This window comes from Triturus cristatus, chromosome 11 (assembly GCF_964204655.1).
Source record: "Triturus cristatus chromosome 11, aTriCri1.1, whole genome shotgun sequence".
NCBI lineage: Eukaryota > Metazoa > Chordata > Amphibia > Caudata > Salamandridae > Triturus > Triturus cristatus.
Genome location: NC_140594.1, coordinates 564,627,886 through 564,644,217, shown reverse-complemented (window position 1 = coordinate 564,644,217; position 16,332 = coordinate 564,627,886). Strand labels below are relative to the sequence as shown.

General features: G+C 42.4%; 1 protein-coding gene across 3 annotated transcripts in view; it reads right to left on the bottom strand.

Annotated features, from left to right (window-relative positions):
- ATR (ATR checkpoint kinase) overlaps nt 1–16,332 on the bottom strand; it is a 434,398-nt gene that overhangs the window by 195,723 nt on the left and 222,343 nt on the right. For all 3 annotated transcript variants that reach the window (XM_085633621.1, XM_085633618.1, XM_085633619.1), the window contains exons 22-23: nt 11,634–11,840; nt 8,610–8,723 (exon numbers count right to left, since the gene is read on the bottom strand). In XM_085633621.1, coding sequence (XP_085489747.1) covers nt 8,610–8,723; nt 11,634–11,840 — 321 coding nt within the window. The remainder of the gene's footprint in view (nt 1–8,609; nt 8,724–11,633; nt 11,841–16,332) is intronic.

The window sequence follows — 16,332 nt, the reverse complement described above, 5'->3', positions numbered from 1 at the left end:
ACAACACAAAACTGAGCATGAAAGGGCGAGGGGCTGGCGACAGGTTCTCACCCAGTGTTTGGTATGTTGGGAAGTAGCAAGTTCAGGCAACAGATACTTTCTTTTGCAAGTGTGGGGTGGAAGGGAGTTTTTTATGAGAAGGCTGGTTGCCTCCCTCGGTTGGGTAGTTTCTGTTTGAAGTCCACCAGGCCATTAGTGCACCCACAAGGCCCCCTAGACACAGAGGAACGAGCCGGGGCGCATATTGGAGGCCTAGGCCCAAGACCCACATTCTTATGTGTAGCCACACGTGTAAGAAGGAACATAGAGAAGCATGACTGAGACACATGACACAGTGAGGGGTGAGACACATTGATTGAAGGTCCAGTCAAGGAATGTTAACAGCCTCTTTAGTAAGCATAAACATGGGGTGGTGGCCCAATACCTTAGGACAAAAAACAAATTATCTCTTGAGTTACTCAATCAACACCCTATCATTAGTGGAATTCTTGATTCATATAAAGAACATAGATAAACTTTTTTTTTTTTTAAATCTCACTCAAAAACCCTAACACACTCAAGCAATGATACCATGATAACATACAGTACAAAAAGGGTCAATTTATTTCTTTAGTACATATGAATATTATTTAAAACACAATTCATATAGTAAAACACCTAAAATACAACACATTGCATCAGTTCAACATAATTAAAAACAATACAATTCATCAGATCAGGACATAACATAACATCTTATGACACTTTTACCACAGAGAACCTTAGAAAATAGGGGAAAGAACAATGATAGACAGTACACTTTGTCTTTTAGCTCCACAATTCCCTAGGAATAATTTTAGCCAAATTGGCCTGGCTACATATACTCTATGTTGTATCTACAGGTCCAACTTGTCCTCGGGATAATGTACAGAAATGCGTCAACACGTTTCGATGGGTATCTGATTATTCCATCTTTATTAAGACAGTCATTATGTTCACTTTTCTTTGTGGTATATTTGATTGTTATACCCTGAATAAAAGGGAGTTGATATGTGCACTTGTTCTTGTATTTTTTTTGCAGGCTCGAGGAGTGGTCTGTTAGTGGACCCCCTTTTTAAACGGACTTGAATAATCACTGTTTCCCAACTGCCGTATATTCTTGAACGGTTCAATCCGGAACCCCAGGTTTCTAGTTCTGTGTCCAAATAAATACGCAAATAACGTTCAAGATAGAGGGGCTTAAGTACATCCACCTCCTGGAGAAGGCACTGAGGGCCCTGGAAGATAGTAGCCCATTGGAGAGCAGGACACTGGGGGATGAAATGACAATAAAGGTGATAGGCCAGACAACCTACAGCCCCCGACGAAGAGATGGGAACTGGACATTGGAAACATGGTAGATGGTGACTAGGAAGCAGCAATGATGCATCTGTGTGAGGTGGCCATTAAACAGAGTCTAAGATTTGTTCAGTTGAAAATACTCCATAGGGAATACTACTATAGAAGTCGGCTCCACAAAATAGGCAGAGCCCCTTCCCCCAATTATCTGGGGTGTAGGGCAGCAGACGACACTTACATAGAGTGTGGACCTACCCTAATATAAGGAGCTACTGGAATGGGATTGTTGTAAACATGTCAGAGATTCCGGGAGTACCTATCCCGGCAACCCAACAATTAATTCTGGTGGGTACCCTGGAAGAAGTAAGCTTACTGAGGTGACAATTATTTAGATTTCCTGGTATTTGCCCTGGCAAAAAGAGACATAGCAAGGCACTGGGGGAACATCATGGCCCCCACCAGGAAGATGTGGGTAATGGGGATGACTCACTGCATGGAGGCCAAGAGAGTGGTTAACACTGTAAGAGGTTGCCGCTTAAAGTTTGATCAAACATGGAGAAGTTGGAGACAACATTACAAACTGATATGGGATAGTGGGGTATCTCTGAATACCTCCCATACAGGAGGCAACCTTTGTATCGCTGACTCGAACCCTTCCACTTGATGGCAGCAGATGCCGCCCCCCCCCCACCCCCTTTCAATAGCCTGGGCATAAGGTTCTGAGGGTGTGAGAACCGGCAAGGATAGGGGGCTGTTGTGGTGCTCGCCTTCATCAGAATGTGACCTGCAATAGGGGTTAATGTACTAGTTCTGGTGACATTCTGTTTGTTTTTATATGCAAAAAGGAAAATGCTACTTACCAGTATGCATCTGTTCTTGGCATGTAGAGCTGTAGATTTGTATACTTGTGCATAGATCGCCATCTGGTGTTGGGCTCGGATGTTTGCACTTTGTTTTTGTCTTGGAAGAAGTCTTTGTAGTCACGAGATAGGCGACTCCTCCTTAGGGTGACAGTGCGCATGGGCATCGACTCCATCTCCAGATTGTTTTCGCTATGAAGGGTTATGATGGAGTTAGTAAGAAATAGAAAGAGATGTCCATGTGTTATGTATCTAAGTAAGATAGTACTGCAACAGATAGAGGTATCCGGGGAGGCGGGTGGGCGTATATCAATCTACAGCTCTACATGCCAAGAACAGATGCATACTGGTAAGTAGCATTTTCCGTTCAAGGCATATGAGCTGTAGATCATATACTTGTGCATAGACTATACAGCAGTTATCTCCTTAGCAGTGGCCTCCTATATCTGTTGAAGTGGTCTGAAAAAGTGTTCTTAATACAGCCTGGCCCACACTAGCTTGTTGCTTTGCTTGCACATCTACACAATAGTGTTTTGTAAAAGTGTGCGGTGTAGACCAAGTTGCTGCTTTGCAGATGTCATCTAAGGGAATGTTCCCTAAGAATGCCATAGAAGCCCCTAGTTTACGTGTGGAATTAGCTCTAGGGGGAATGGTTAATGTGCGTTTGGCTTTAAGATAGCATATTTGGATGCATTTAACAATCCACCTTGCAATCCCTGCTTTTGAAATGGGATTACCCTTATGAGGTGGGGAGAAAGTCAAAAGAGTTGTTTAGTCTTTCTAAAGGATTTTGTCCTTTCAATGTAGTAGAGTATTGCTCTTTTAACGTCTAGCGTGGGAATTGCCCGTTCTGCCACTGAGTCTGGTAGCGGGAAAAAAAAACTAGAAGTTCAAAAGACTGGTTAAGGTGGAAGGCAGAAACAACTTTAGGTAAAAATTTTGGGTAAGGCACAGGAACCACTTTGTTATGATGGATTTGCAAAAATGGTTCCTGTATGGTTAATGCCTGAAGTTCACTAACTCTTCTAAGAGATGTGATAGCAACTAGGAAGGCTACTTTCCAAGTGAGGAACTGTGCAGAGGTTCAAATGAGGGACCCATGAGTCTGGTAAGGACAATATTTAAATTCCATACTGGAGAGGGTGGAGCTCTGGGTGGAATTATTCTTTTAAGTCCTTCCATAAATGCTTTGATAGCGGGTACTCTAAACAAAGACAAGTGTTGTCCGTTTTGGAGATAAGCTGCTATTGCAGCGAGTTGTAGTCTATAGATGTATACGCTAGATTACATTGTTGTAGGTGCAAGAGATAACAGATAATGTTTTGAATAGAAGCATCTAGTGGATTGATTTTGTTATTTATACAGTAAATTACAAATCCTTTCCACTTTGCGGCTTAACATGCTCTGGTGGTAGGACGTCTAGCCTCTTTAATGATGTTCATGCAGGCTGGCAGGAGATCCAGATAGCCAAACTCTAAGACTTCAGGTGCCAAGCTTGAGTTGATTGGGATCTGGATGTCTTATCTCTCCATGGTTCTGAGTGAGAAGCTTGGGTGAGAGGCGTAGCTTTTGATGAGGAACTACTGATAGTTCCAAGAGGGTTGTGAACCATGGTTGTTGGGCCCATGTTGGAGCAACCAGGATCATTGTGCGGGAATGCTGTATGAGCTTCTGAACCACTAAAGGAATTAGCAGGAGAGTCAGAAAAGCGTAAGCATATTTGCCTGACCAGTTCATCCATAGCGCATTGCCTTTAGACAGTGGGCGTGGATGCCTGGACCCGAAGCTTGGGCATTTAGCGTTCTGGTGCGTGGCGAACAGATCTATTTCTGGGTGGCCCCACATGTGAAAGAATGGAAGAAGAACTGGAGGATGAAGTTCCCATTCGTGGATCTGCTGTGTTTGACGAGTGAGCAGATCTGCCTGGGAGGTGTTCTGCAAGGAGATATACGTTTTGCAGGATGGCCCATCTCCATATGCTTTGAGCTAGGTGTGAAAGCTGTAGAGAGTGTGTCCCCCCTCCGTTTCTGTATGTACTACATTGCTGTCATGTTGTTTGTACGGACCAGGACAGCGTTGCCTACCAGATGGAATTGAAAGGACTTTAATGCCAGACAAATTGCCAGTATTTCCAGGTAATTTATGTGGTGTTGTTTTTGCTGAGGGGTCCATATGCCCTGAATGATATGGTTTGAAGATGAGCCCCAGCCGGTGAGCGATGCGTCTGCTGTTAGCACTGTCTGTGGAACCGGGTCGAGATACGGCCACCCTTTGGAAAGGTTTTGTGTGTTCCACCACTGCAGAGAGTGATGTGATTGGCTGTCCACCAACACCACATCTGTTAGCTGACCTTGAGCCTGGTTCCACTGACGTGCTAAACACTCCTGTAAGGGACGCATTTGGAGTCTTGCATAAGGGACGATGAAAATGCAAGAGGCCATCATCCCAATTAACTGCATAAACACTCGAGCTGGTAACGAGTGTTGTGGCTGAAATTGTGATATTAGAGCTTGAATGTTGCATATCCTGACTGGGTTGGGGTATGCTAGAGCTTTTGAAGTGTTTATTGTAGCTCCTAGATATTGTTGTGTGCTGGACGGTTGGAGGTGGGACTTGGTGAGGTTCACCGTGAATTCCAATTGGTGAAGGAACTGGATTTTTTGTGTGTGTGTGTGTGTGTGTTGCACACAGCTGTTGTGTGACTTTGCTTTTATGAGACAGTCGTCCAGATAAGGGAACATGTGAATATGTTGTCTTCGTAAGTGAGCTGCTACTACTGAGAGGCACTTTGTGAAGACTCTGGGTGATGTGGTCACTCCGAACAGTAGGACTTTGAACTGATAGTGTTAACCATCTACCATGAACCTGATATATTTCCTGTGAGCGGGGTGAATGGGAATATGAAAGTAGGCATCCTTTAAATCCAGAGTGGAGAGAAAGTCGCCTTGTTGAAGCAGTGGTAACACCTGTTGTAGAGTGACCATGTGGAAGTGGTCTGACTGAATGTAAAGGTTTAGTGGTCTGAGGTCCAATATTGGCCTGAAAGAGCCGTTCTTTTTGGGAATTAGAAAATATAGGGAGTAAACCCCTTGATGAGGTGAGGGGACTGGTTCTATTGCATTTTTTTGTAATGGAGAGAGAACCTCTTGTTTTAGAAGAGTCAGATGTTCCGAGGACATTGGACATTGCCTGGGAGGAATGTTTAAGGGAGTGGAGGTGAGTTCCAGGCAATAACCATACATACTGGATAATTTGTCTTACCCACTTGTCTGTCGTGATGGAGTTCCAGACAGGTAGGAACTGTGAGAAACGTCCCCCGACAGGAGTGGAATGATCGGAAGTCACTGCTTGGTGGTAGGGGAGTCGCGGGTGTTGTTACCGCGGCCTCTTCCCTTATTGTTGTTACCCCTGTATCCTCCTCGAAAATATCCTCTGGAGGAGGTAGTTTGATTGGGACTTTTATATGATGAAGAGGGATGTTCTGAGCCAGTGGTTTCGGAGCCAGCCCTGTAAAAGGAGCGATGAATAGAGCATCTAGGGGAAGACAATTGCAAGGCCCCCATGGACTTGGCAGTCTCTGTATCTTTTTTCATCCTTTCTGAAGATGTGTCGACTGTGGGTCCAAAAAGATGCTCTTGGTCGAAAGGCTGATTCAGAATAGTGGATTGCAGCTCCTGCTTGAATCCGGATATCCGGAGCCAAGCATGCCTGCGTAGTAAAACACTGGTATTAACAGCACGAGATGTCGTATCAGCCGCATCGAGGGCACATTTTATAGATGTGTTGGTTATTAATTTACCCTCCTGTATAAGGTCATTGGCTTTGTTTTTATATTGGTCAGGAAGATGTTGCATAAGCTTTTCAAGCTCATCATAGTGAGCTCTGTCATATCTGGCTAACAAAGCTTCGGAGTTGGCAATCCGCCTATGATTTGCAACCTGTGATGCAATTTGTTTGCCGGATGCATCTATGAGTTTTGATTCCTTATCAGGAGGGGGGGAGGGTCGCCTGTGCTCTGTGAATTAGCCCTCTTGCGTGCATTAGACACCACAAGAGAATCCAAAGAGACCTGACCCCTGATAAGCACTGGGTCATTGGGAGCTGCCTTATATTTTTTGTTCACCCTGGAGTTGAGGATCCTGGCTCTGACTGGGTCCTTAAACACTTCTGGTGCATGTTTTAGCATGCATTTAGTGTGTAGACTTTTGTGAGGGTGCAAATTTTTCCAAGAAAACGTATTCCTCTAAGGGATCAGAGTGTAATTGGACCCCGTGGTATTGAGCAGCCCTATTAATTAGTTGCGCAAACCCAACATTATCATCTGGTGGTGATGATCTAGAGGGGTAGAGGTTCGGGTCATTGTGTGGATCGGGATCTGAATTGTAATCATCCCAAGGATCTATATCGTGTGGGATGGTATGTGCGTCATCATCTTTATCTGGATCTCCGTTCCCATCCCCATCACTATATTCATCTTCCTCATCCTGCGGTTGATGTGAAAATGTACGTTGAGGGGATTGTGCTGGAGAAATTAACAAATTAGGATCAGCTGGAGAAGGAGAGAGAGGTGGAGAAGTATTAGTGCCCATTTCCTTCTGTTTAATGGGTATTCCAGAGTCTTCTGGAGTGTCCAGTTTCCTCTTTTTAGGAGGCTTGGCGACAACTTGACCGGTTTCTGGGTCAATGTGTAGTGTTTTTTGCTTCGGATCCGAAAAATCTGGCACAGACTGTTGTTTGGGTACAATGTCCCTTTTCGATGCCAAAGGTTTAGTGTCAGAATGTTCTTTTGCCTTTGTTTCTGAAGCTTTCTGCAGGGTCTTGGACTCTTTAGCTTTCGGTATAAGAGTTTGTGGCTCCAAGACTTTTTTTCGGCTCTGAAGATTTTTTCGGCTCCAAATGTTTGTCCTTCGTTTTGACGCTGAGGGCTTTGGCGTTGAGGCTGTTTTCAGTGCCGACGAAGAAGGGTGTGGCACATCTTTAGTTTTGGGCTTCGGTGCCGAAGGTGACTTGTCGGCACCGGGGCGGGGTTACTCGAGCCCGAGCCGGAAGGCTTTTCTTTCGGTTTCATAGCCAGGCCGAAGGGCGGGACGTCTGAAAAGTGTTGCCGGTGTCCACCTGAGCTGGAGGGCAAAGGTGTTACCGGAGCCTTTTGTTTGGGGTTGGTTAGGAGAGGGGTCTTGGTACTCACAGACCGCTGAGCTGGTGTAACTGCCTCGTCTTTGATGTCGGAGTGGTCGGCCTCGGAGACTGAGAACTCTCCTTCATCAGCTTGTTGCTCTGGCTGGACATTGGAATCTGCTCTGAAGATGTCAAGAACCAAGCTGCTTTTGCGGGACATTTTGTGACGTCGAGCCCGACGGTCACGGATGGTTTTCTTCGACCTGAAAGATGCATAGGCCTCGCAGTTTTTGTCCTCGTGCTCCGGGGAGAGGCAGAGGGTACAAACCTGGTGTAAGTCCGTGTGTGGGAACTTAGCACCACATCCAGGTCATTTTTTAAAAGGAGTTCTTTCCATTGACTGCTGGCGTGATCGGCGAGGATTGGCCCAACGGCCCGCATCGAATATCTAGGTCGATGATTTTATATTTGTGGAAGATGCGCGTTGAAAGCAAAAAGCGATCGAGACAATACCATCGAGTGGTGGGAGATTGCACGTCGATGAGGGTTCGAGAACGACACCGAACCGGAGTGCAGTAAATCACATCCGAACCCGATGGTGGAAAAAAACAATCTGGAGATGGAGTCGATGCCCATGCGCACTGTCACACTAAGGAGGAGTCACCTATCTTGTGACTACAAAGACTTCTTCCTAGACAAAAACAAAGTGCAAACATCCGAGCCCAACACCAGATGGCGATCTATGCACAAGTATATGATCTACAGCTCATATGCCTCGAACTTAAGTTTACAAAATAAAAGAATGCATATTAAATGTTGAATAGACTGATTTATAAAGTGCTGTGCAAGTGCTCAGTGTTGTCTAATTCACAAGGCAACAATACATGCCTACTTTGCCTGTAATGCTAATCAAGCAAGAAACTCTAGGGATGCAATCACACTGGGTTTTCATAACTTCTAAGTGCGTGGGTATAAGCAAAATGACATGGCGCAGGCCCTCTAGGGGCTGGGCACCTCTGCAGAGCGCTGGATTTGGCCTTGTTACAAGATCAATTTAAAAACTAGTACCTGAATGTCCACTTTTGGTGTAAAGGGACACATTGGAAGAATTTTGTCTTATTGATTTTAAACTGTTGCTCTTGTGTGGAAAAGAGAAATTTGTGAAACGTAATAAAAACAAATAGCTTACAGATCAACTATCTGACTAAAACATTTACATCTTCCTTCACCCTTGCATTTAAAAGAAAAAAGACAGTAAGATGTCCAAACTGCACACAAAACTAGAGCACTGTTGCAATGAAGCTTTCAACTTGCCTGAATGGCATATGCTGCAGAATCCTGGGCACGGACGTTATCCGCGTATGCGAGAAAGGCTCTAGTTAACTCAATCAGCAGCTCGTAGGCAAAGTTTGTATCTTCTACTCCGGTCTGCAAAGAAAAGATAGATATTTATATTGATATTCATAAAGTACAATATCCAGAAGAAAAGAGCAAACATTAGTGACATGAGTACAACATACAGTAAGTAGTATATTTAGTGGCATCCTGATCATTGATTTATCGTATCGTAAAGGGAAGTAGAAACCCAATACAGCCATCTCTATCATCACATTTTGTCACGCTTCATAATGATGGTCTCTAGTGGGCATAGTAACAATAGAACAGCAATATGCTGGACAATTGTGCCAGGAACACTTAGGGAAGGAGCATTACATCCACTCTAAGATGATGCATTTCCTAGAAAGGTTTTCATTCTCACCCTGCTGCAGGGTCAAATAGTTCAGGTGGGTGCCCAGATGGCCCTGGGTCGGGCCTTCGGAACTTGACGATCAGCATAGTTCTTAGCATTTTCATTACTGATAGCAACATCCTTCAGCCAGCCTTTAATCTTGGCTGGTAGCCCTTTCTTCTGGCATCTCATCAGTCTAGGCTTTGTCAACAGTAGTAGTAGAAGCACCAATATTCTTGTCGACTTGGGGAGTGTTTTAACATATACCAGCATTATTGGTGGCATTCTATTCTTGATCAAAGAGAGGAATTTGACGATTTTCCATTCCAGTATTTCATTGGAACGGAATGACCCCTCCACTGTCAATTCCAATGTTGATACTTGTCCCAAGATTAGTTGCCTGCTCTATACAATTTAGCCAGGTCGCAATGACCCTTGTTACATGAGGTTTATTACTTTCTGCAGGAGGTGTAGATGCACAATGAAAGGCAGACACCACCAATTTCCTTGGGGAATTCTATCACAAAGAATAGTATACCCAATCTTAGTTATTCAATATCAAGCCTGGCAACAAGCATAGGTATGATATGGCCCTAAATAAATGGAGGTTTCTAAATTTATTAGTTATCAGCTAGTAAACTACTAAATAAAAAAATCTAAGTGGAATTCTCTCAAAAAAACATCCATTCCCACCAATCTGTCCATCATCTCTTGTCCACATTCAACATAACCAATGATTTCAAGCTTTTGTGGCCACAGAATTAAGATACTTATGTTAAAAGTCGTCAGTGAACTGCTGATGCAATTCATCATGGCCGCTTTATTAATCTTTTTAGCACCATGCGTAATCTGTCAAACATCTTCCAGCTGATTCAAAGTAGGGTAGCCAGGGGGGTGGTCTTTGTTGGAGTTTCTCTATAAATGAAGTGCTCTAAACTGCATTACAGAATGGTTGCACAATGGAAAGAAACATCTTTAAAGGTAGGGGTCATGAAGTCCTTTAGACAAGTGAAACTGGAGGTCAAGAAATTGAGAGATATTATAATGAGATAAGATGCTGGGTGTCAAATCGGCTTATTAAAAAGGGAACACTAAAGCTTCTTACTCAATTTGAGAGATGGGTATTTGATATATATTGAGATGCCATCTTGATATTAGATAAACAAGTTCTCATCAGAGGACCAGACAACAAGAAGGACATGCTTTCAAGCACCTTCAGAAAAAGAAGTGGGGAGCCACTAAAGGAAGAAGAATGGGAAGAAATACTAACAAGGACAAATAACACAGGTTGGAGAATGTCCGGGAAGGAATTGGTTTGCAAATGGTATGATATGACACATTAACAAGTATGCACAAATGTAATATTAATAAATTGGATTGATGCTGGAGGAGCAGAAACATTGCCTAAATTATTTTCAGGATGATTCAAATTCCACAAAATCTGGGATACGTTGCTAAATGCAGTGGAGAATATTTTTTTACGTTCCTTTGTGGAGACCACCAGTAGTTATAATGTTGGGATTCTAGATATGGGGGCAGTTTAATCAACACTCACAGACAGACAAACATATTGCACAACTCCTTCTGGCAGCCAAAAAATCTTTGCTAAATACTGGAGGAAAGAGTTGGTACCAACAATAGAGACTCATCTGTAGCACATCTGGCAGTCGCTCTTTATTGATAAATAAACACTTACAATTGAGAGAAATGTAAAATGAATAGAAATATTTGAAATAATATCAGCTATTATACTACGTTATGTTCCTAAAAAACATATTTTCCCACGAGAAATTTCAAAATCATTCCATCTGAGAGCAGTCAATAGTAATTCAACCTAAGGAGAGGAGAAAATTGTGGAGTGGTCACCAACTCTCAGTATTTGTATAGGCATAAGCAATGATGTACCTTTAGGAGAGCAGGGTCTGTTAGGGAAATGAAAGGGCCAGAGTATATGTTTTTCAGTATTATATCAAAGGACACAACATTAAAGAGATACAATTTGCAGTTTAAATTGAAGATCTTGACCTGCTTAGGTCCAAGTCATTTTGAAATGCTTTTGGCTAGCAGGCCTGCTAATATACTCTGCAGATATGGATAAAGCACTGAACGACTTTTCATGGTAACTTATTCACAGAACAAACAACTCGACCACAGTTAAAGTGTGAATAAAGAGCACTTTGAAAGTAACAGAAAGTGAGCTCAAAAAAGGGTAAGGTAACAGGTGATGTCGCCAAGGAAGGGTAGAATATTTCTTCCATAACAACCTGCACATTTAGGAATGAAATAACATGTCAAAGATAAACCACCCCATGACCAACTAAGGGAATCTGATAAAGCAAAAAAAAAACCTGTAAGAATTAAAAATGTCAGTGAAATCCGCCGCTTGTTTTTTTTGAGAATTTACGATTAACAACATACAACTTATTTATCATGTAGAGAGCTCCCCATTCTACCATATAACAAGTTGTGTTTGTTTTTGACAACATTCAGTATTCTGTGAAACTGTTGTTTGTAATTCATGGCACAGTGCAACACATGCATCTACTTCTTTGAATGGCTTACAGATTTGCAAACCAGTTAGAGCGCAGATCTATTGCCGTACTGCTTACCACAAATGTAAAACCTTTTCCTTGAGTATCACTTGTTGAAAAGTCCAATCGACCAGGATCTATGGCTCCAAGCTCTCCGAGGCATTCACCGCAGAGGAGACGAGCCTGGGAGTTTGCATCCTGACATCCTTTGAGGAGCACTGTTACCAGCTGTGAGATGACTGGCTCAACAGTTTCACTATCCGTGGAGTATTTGACCAACTCTGCCTGCGAAGTTACAGAAAGGGAGAAACAAATGTCAAATCATAAAGCAAAACTTCCTCTCTTGTAATTCTGGTACTCGTTAGCGGGTTCTCTTCCAATAAAAAGTAGCGGAAATCATGTGCCGCCATGTGATGGAAACGGGCACATTTATATTTAAAAATGGGCTCTGGAAAAGGTAGCGCACTAGCTCATATCACAGACCCAATATTCTGCCCTTCTAAGAGGGACACCAACAAACTCTACTTATATGTTACATTAACTGATACATTCCTAGAAAATTTTAACTGTAAGGAGATCTTGCCGATGCCTTGGTGAAGGATAGCAAAACTGGCTAAGGCAGCACCGCAAAACTCATTTGCTGTACCTCTCGGTAAGGCTGTTTAAGTCATCACTTTCGAGAAAAGGTTTGAAGAATCATTCCAGGTGCTCAGTTTGACAACAGTAGAATGATATCCCTACAACAAATTAGTTTCCTCACTGGTAAAATTAGTTTACTTTAGGCTGTAGGAATTCACAGAAAGGTGGGTGCCGAACTTTTTGAAAGCCAATAGGAAATCCAAGCAAATGCAATATCTTATGATCCTAATAACTAGAGGCCTCCTGTCTCAAATATGTAGATAATCATCTAGACGAAGGATACACCTGCACCTCCTCACACATTGTCACTAAAGTCAAGGAGGTGTCTCTAAATTACAGACAATTAATTGCTACAGTCCACTATCAGGTGTAGTAAACTTCATCAAACATTTGCAACATATGGAGCCCCTCACTCCAATAACAACAGATATAGGAGTATTGAGACAATAAGACGATGGGCAATGTTTTTATTCTGAGGATCAACAATGAATAGGACATGGTGGCAGGAGGGGGTCAGTGTAAAGAACTGCAATATAGACATGGCACAACCTGTTGTACTTTTGAGGGCTAACGTTTGAGCTCATCATGTTATTTCATTGCTGTTTTGTATTGATATAATGGATGTTGACAGCTTAGAATAATACAGACTCTCATAGAATCTACTGAGAATCCTGGTTGTACTAGACTATATATGGTGGTTGACATAATAAAATTAAAAAGAAAAAAAACCATTTGCAACATGTATAGTCACACATCAGACAAATGCTTCATTGCCCTAGAGTAGAATTATGTAGTAGAATTGTCCATCTATTTTAAGGTTCTGGCAAGAAATATAAAAAAATTGTGGCCGATATATATATTCTGTGTGGGATTATATTTACTACCTAACATTTGTTTGCTAGGTCTTTTCATTCTTAAATTCAAAGTCAAATGACTTTTTTGTGTGCTGTCAGAAAGATTGTCTTCATATATCAAGGCCCAGTATTCCCTTTCTTTTACGTCAACTCTGGCTCAGTCTTAAGTCATAATATATTGCCTCAGTCGTAATATATTGTTATGAGCATGAATGTGTGTACTGTAACTTGTCTACATTTCCAGGCCTAAAGACATACAGCTGAAGTTCAACCTCCTTACAAGCAACAACCATATGCACTTGATACATTCTGTATAGTGTTGCACATGATGGTTTGCACATTTGTTATTTTACCTACCTGGAACTTTGTAATAGCTCTCATTGTAGCAGAACAGTTGTTATACATATTTTTTTTAAAATAATTATTTGAAAATAAAGGAGGCCCTGGAACACACACAGTATGTTTCTGCCTTCAAATTTGTTTACCTGCACATCTCAACCATAAAGCTCTGATAGCGACAAACTGGTAAGTAGTGACTGAATCATTTGTGGGTAAATAATAATTCACCTTTGAATCAGTACTTAAGACAACCTTGTCTTCACTGAGTAAACTCATCCACCCTCTGAGCAAAAGGAAAATGCACAAGATAAGTAACAGTTTAAAATTGTACTCAGAAAAAGGCTACAGAGTGAGTCTAAGAACATGCTTGAAATTTTATGTAAACATTAGAGCTACAATAGGTGAAAACAGGTGTTCTACGTCTTTCATAAACCTCTAGGTCACGTCTGTGTACAAAGCAACCTTGCTAAACCACTTTCTGTCTCAACAGTGGTAGACAGGTGAATAAGTAATTCCATTCGCTAATGCTTTTTCTAATGTGTACACACTTCTTTTGACACATGTCACAGAGCAGTGCAGGGCCTTCCTTGATACCTTACCCTATAGGATAGCCAGATGAGAAATCTGTTAGATGTTTATCTGGCTCTTGAGGCAAGCATGACTTCTCAGGGGTAAGTTGAGAAGTCAGTAAATTCAGAGGCCCAGAAGCAGGTTTGTGCTTCTTTGCTGCTTTCTTACAGACCCCTTGGAGCAACTAAGACTTGTCTCAAACAGCTAATTGGGGACGAAAAATGTTGACTGAAGCAGCACCCTCTCAGATCATGACAGCAGTGAGAAGGTGAAGCTCTTTTTCCACAGAGGGAGGTGAATTTCTAGGTTGTATGATGCCTTGATCAAGATAATGTACAAGGGAAAAATGTTTCAGAGGACCCCATGTGGCAACTAGGGAACTATTTTAATGGATATGTGAAAGTTTCTGTCATTAGGGGGATTCAGACACAATCAGTTATGTCAGGATGGGACAGGTACAAACTGTTACACCAAATGTTAAGCCTCTTCAGCCTTCGCATAACCATTATCTTCCAAAATATTTGGAAGTCTGAGGTACTTATTTAATCAGTCAGATAATACTGCTAATTCGTTCAAGGGTCTCCATCCAAGGTATCTCCTTAAGAGGATCGAGCACCACAACATAACAGCTGGACAGAAACCAATTCAGGCCTCAGCACCAGAAAGGGTGGCGCAGGAGCAACATTGATGTAGTGGGATAGGAGTACCCTAACAGCCACTCAGGGCATAATACAATATGCCAAGGAGTAGGGCATGTTGGAAAAAGTCACAGACAGTATCTGGTGGAGCCTGATGTTGGACAAGGACCTTGTTAAGCGTTTGCCCACAGCACCATGGCAGAGAATACAGAGGCTTTGCTCTGGAAAATAACTTGTATGAAGTGATCTAACTTGGCAGGAGTCGAGTCGAGATAGATGGAGGAAGTGTACACAGTTTTACAATTTCATCAGCAGAGCCATGTGTTCCTTAACTAAGATTGGTACTAGGTCACCTTACCGATTCTGCCGCCCTCATCTCTGATCTAGGTACCCTAGGGCTAAAACAACTTGTCACATCCTCTACCCATCAAGCAGGTCATATTTTAGACCCCATCTTTTCTAACCTAGAAGGACTGCAAATCACCAATATTTTGCCTATGCCTTGGACCGACCACTTTGCAATTTTTGCAAATATAGCCACCAATAATCACTGTAAGAATAAGCCTCAACCTATACCTAAACAATCTTTTAAAGATTGGAAAAACATAAATCAAGAAGCTTTGAAGCTCATACTAGAACAAACCCACCCAGTGTTCGCTTCAGACCCCAATTTAGCGCTCCAGCAATTATACGACTGGATGGGCCAGGCAACACACCAATCAGCCCCTTCTAAAGAACACTCTAGTAATAGAGCTAAACCCACCGCACCTTGGTACAACGACAAACTAAGGACACAAAAACAGATAAATCGTAGCAAGGAAAGAACTTGGAGAAAAGACTATGATACTAGCAGTAAATCTGTCTATAAGGAATCCTTAGCACTATACAAAAACATGATAGCGGAAGCAAAAAAAGAATACTACAGTGATCAAATTGAGAAAGCTAAGAACTCCAGCAAACAACTATTCTTAATCACCAAAGCATTATTAGGCAATTCCCCAGATCTTACTCCCCCCCCCGTCACAATTTTTGTGTGACTCTCTTGCCTCTTTTTTCTACACTAAAGTAGACGATATCTACCAGGCGTTCTCTTCCAAATCACCTCCGGGCTCAATCTCATCTACCACTCTCCCCCCAGCTAACACGTTCCCTTGCTTCCAACCAGTCACCCCGGACCAAATAAAAAATACATTATCTACCATTAAATCAGGCTCACCCCTGGACCCCTGCCCTTTATCTGTACTTAGACCAGTAATGGATGCCATTATACCGGCACTCACGCAGGTTTGCAATTTAATATTGCTGTCAGGCAATTATCCGGACCTTCTTAAAAACACTTTACTAAAACCTCTGTTAAAAAAACCCTCACTGGACAAAAGTGAGTTAAAAAACTATCGACCAATTGCTAGTCTACCCCTCATGGCAAAGATGATTGAAAAAATCATGAATACCCAGATTTCCGAGTTTATTGAAAAACATCAGCTTCTTGATAACACACAGTTTGGGTTTAGAAAACATCACGGGACAGAGACAGCCTTGATCAAAGCCGCTGATGATATCAGGGTCATCAGGGACCAGGGTGGCACTGCCATACTGGTTCTGCTAGATTTATCAGCGGCTTTTGACACGGTCGACCACAACATCTTGGTCGACCGTGTCCAAGGACTTGGCATCTGCCACACTGCCAAAAACCTAATAGCGTCCTTCCTAGCCAAAAGAACGCAGGCTGTCATTCTG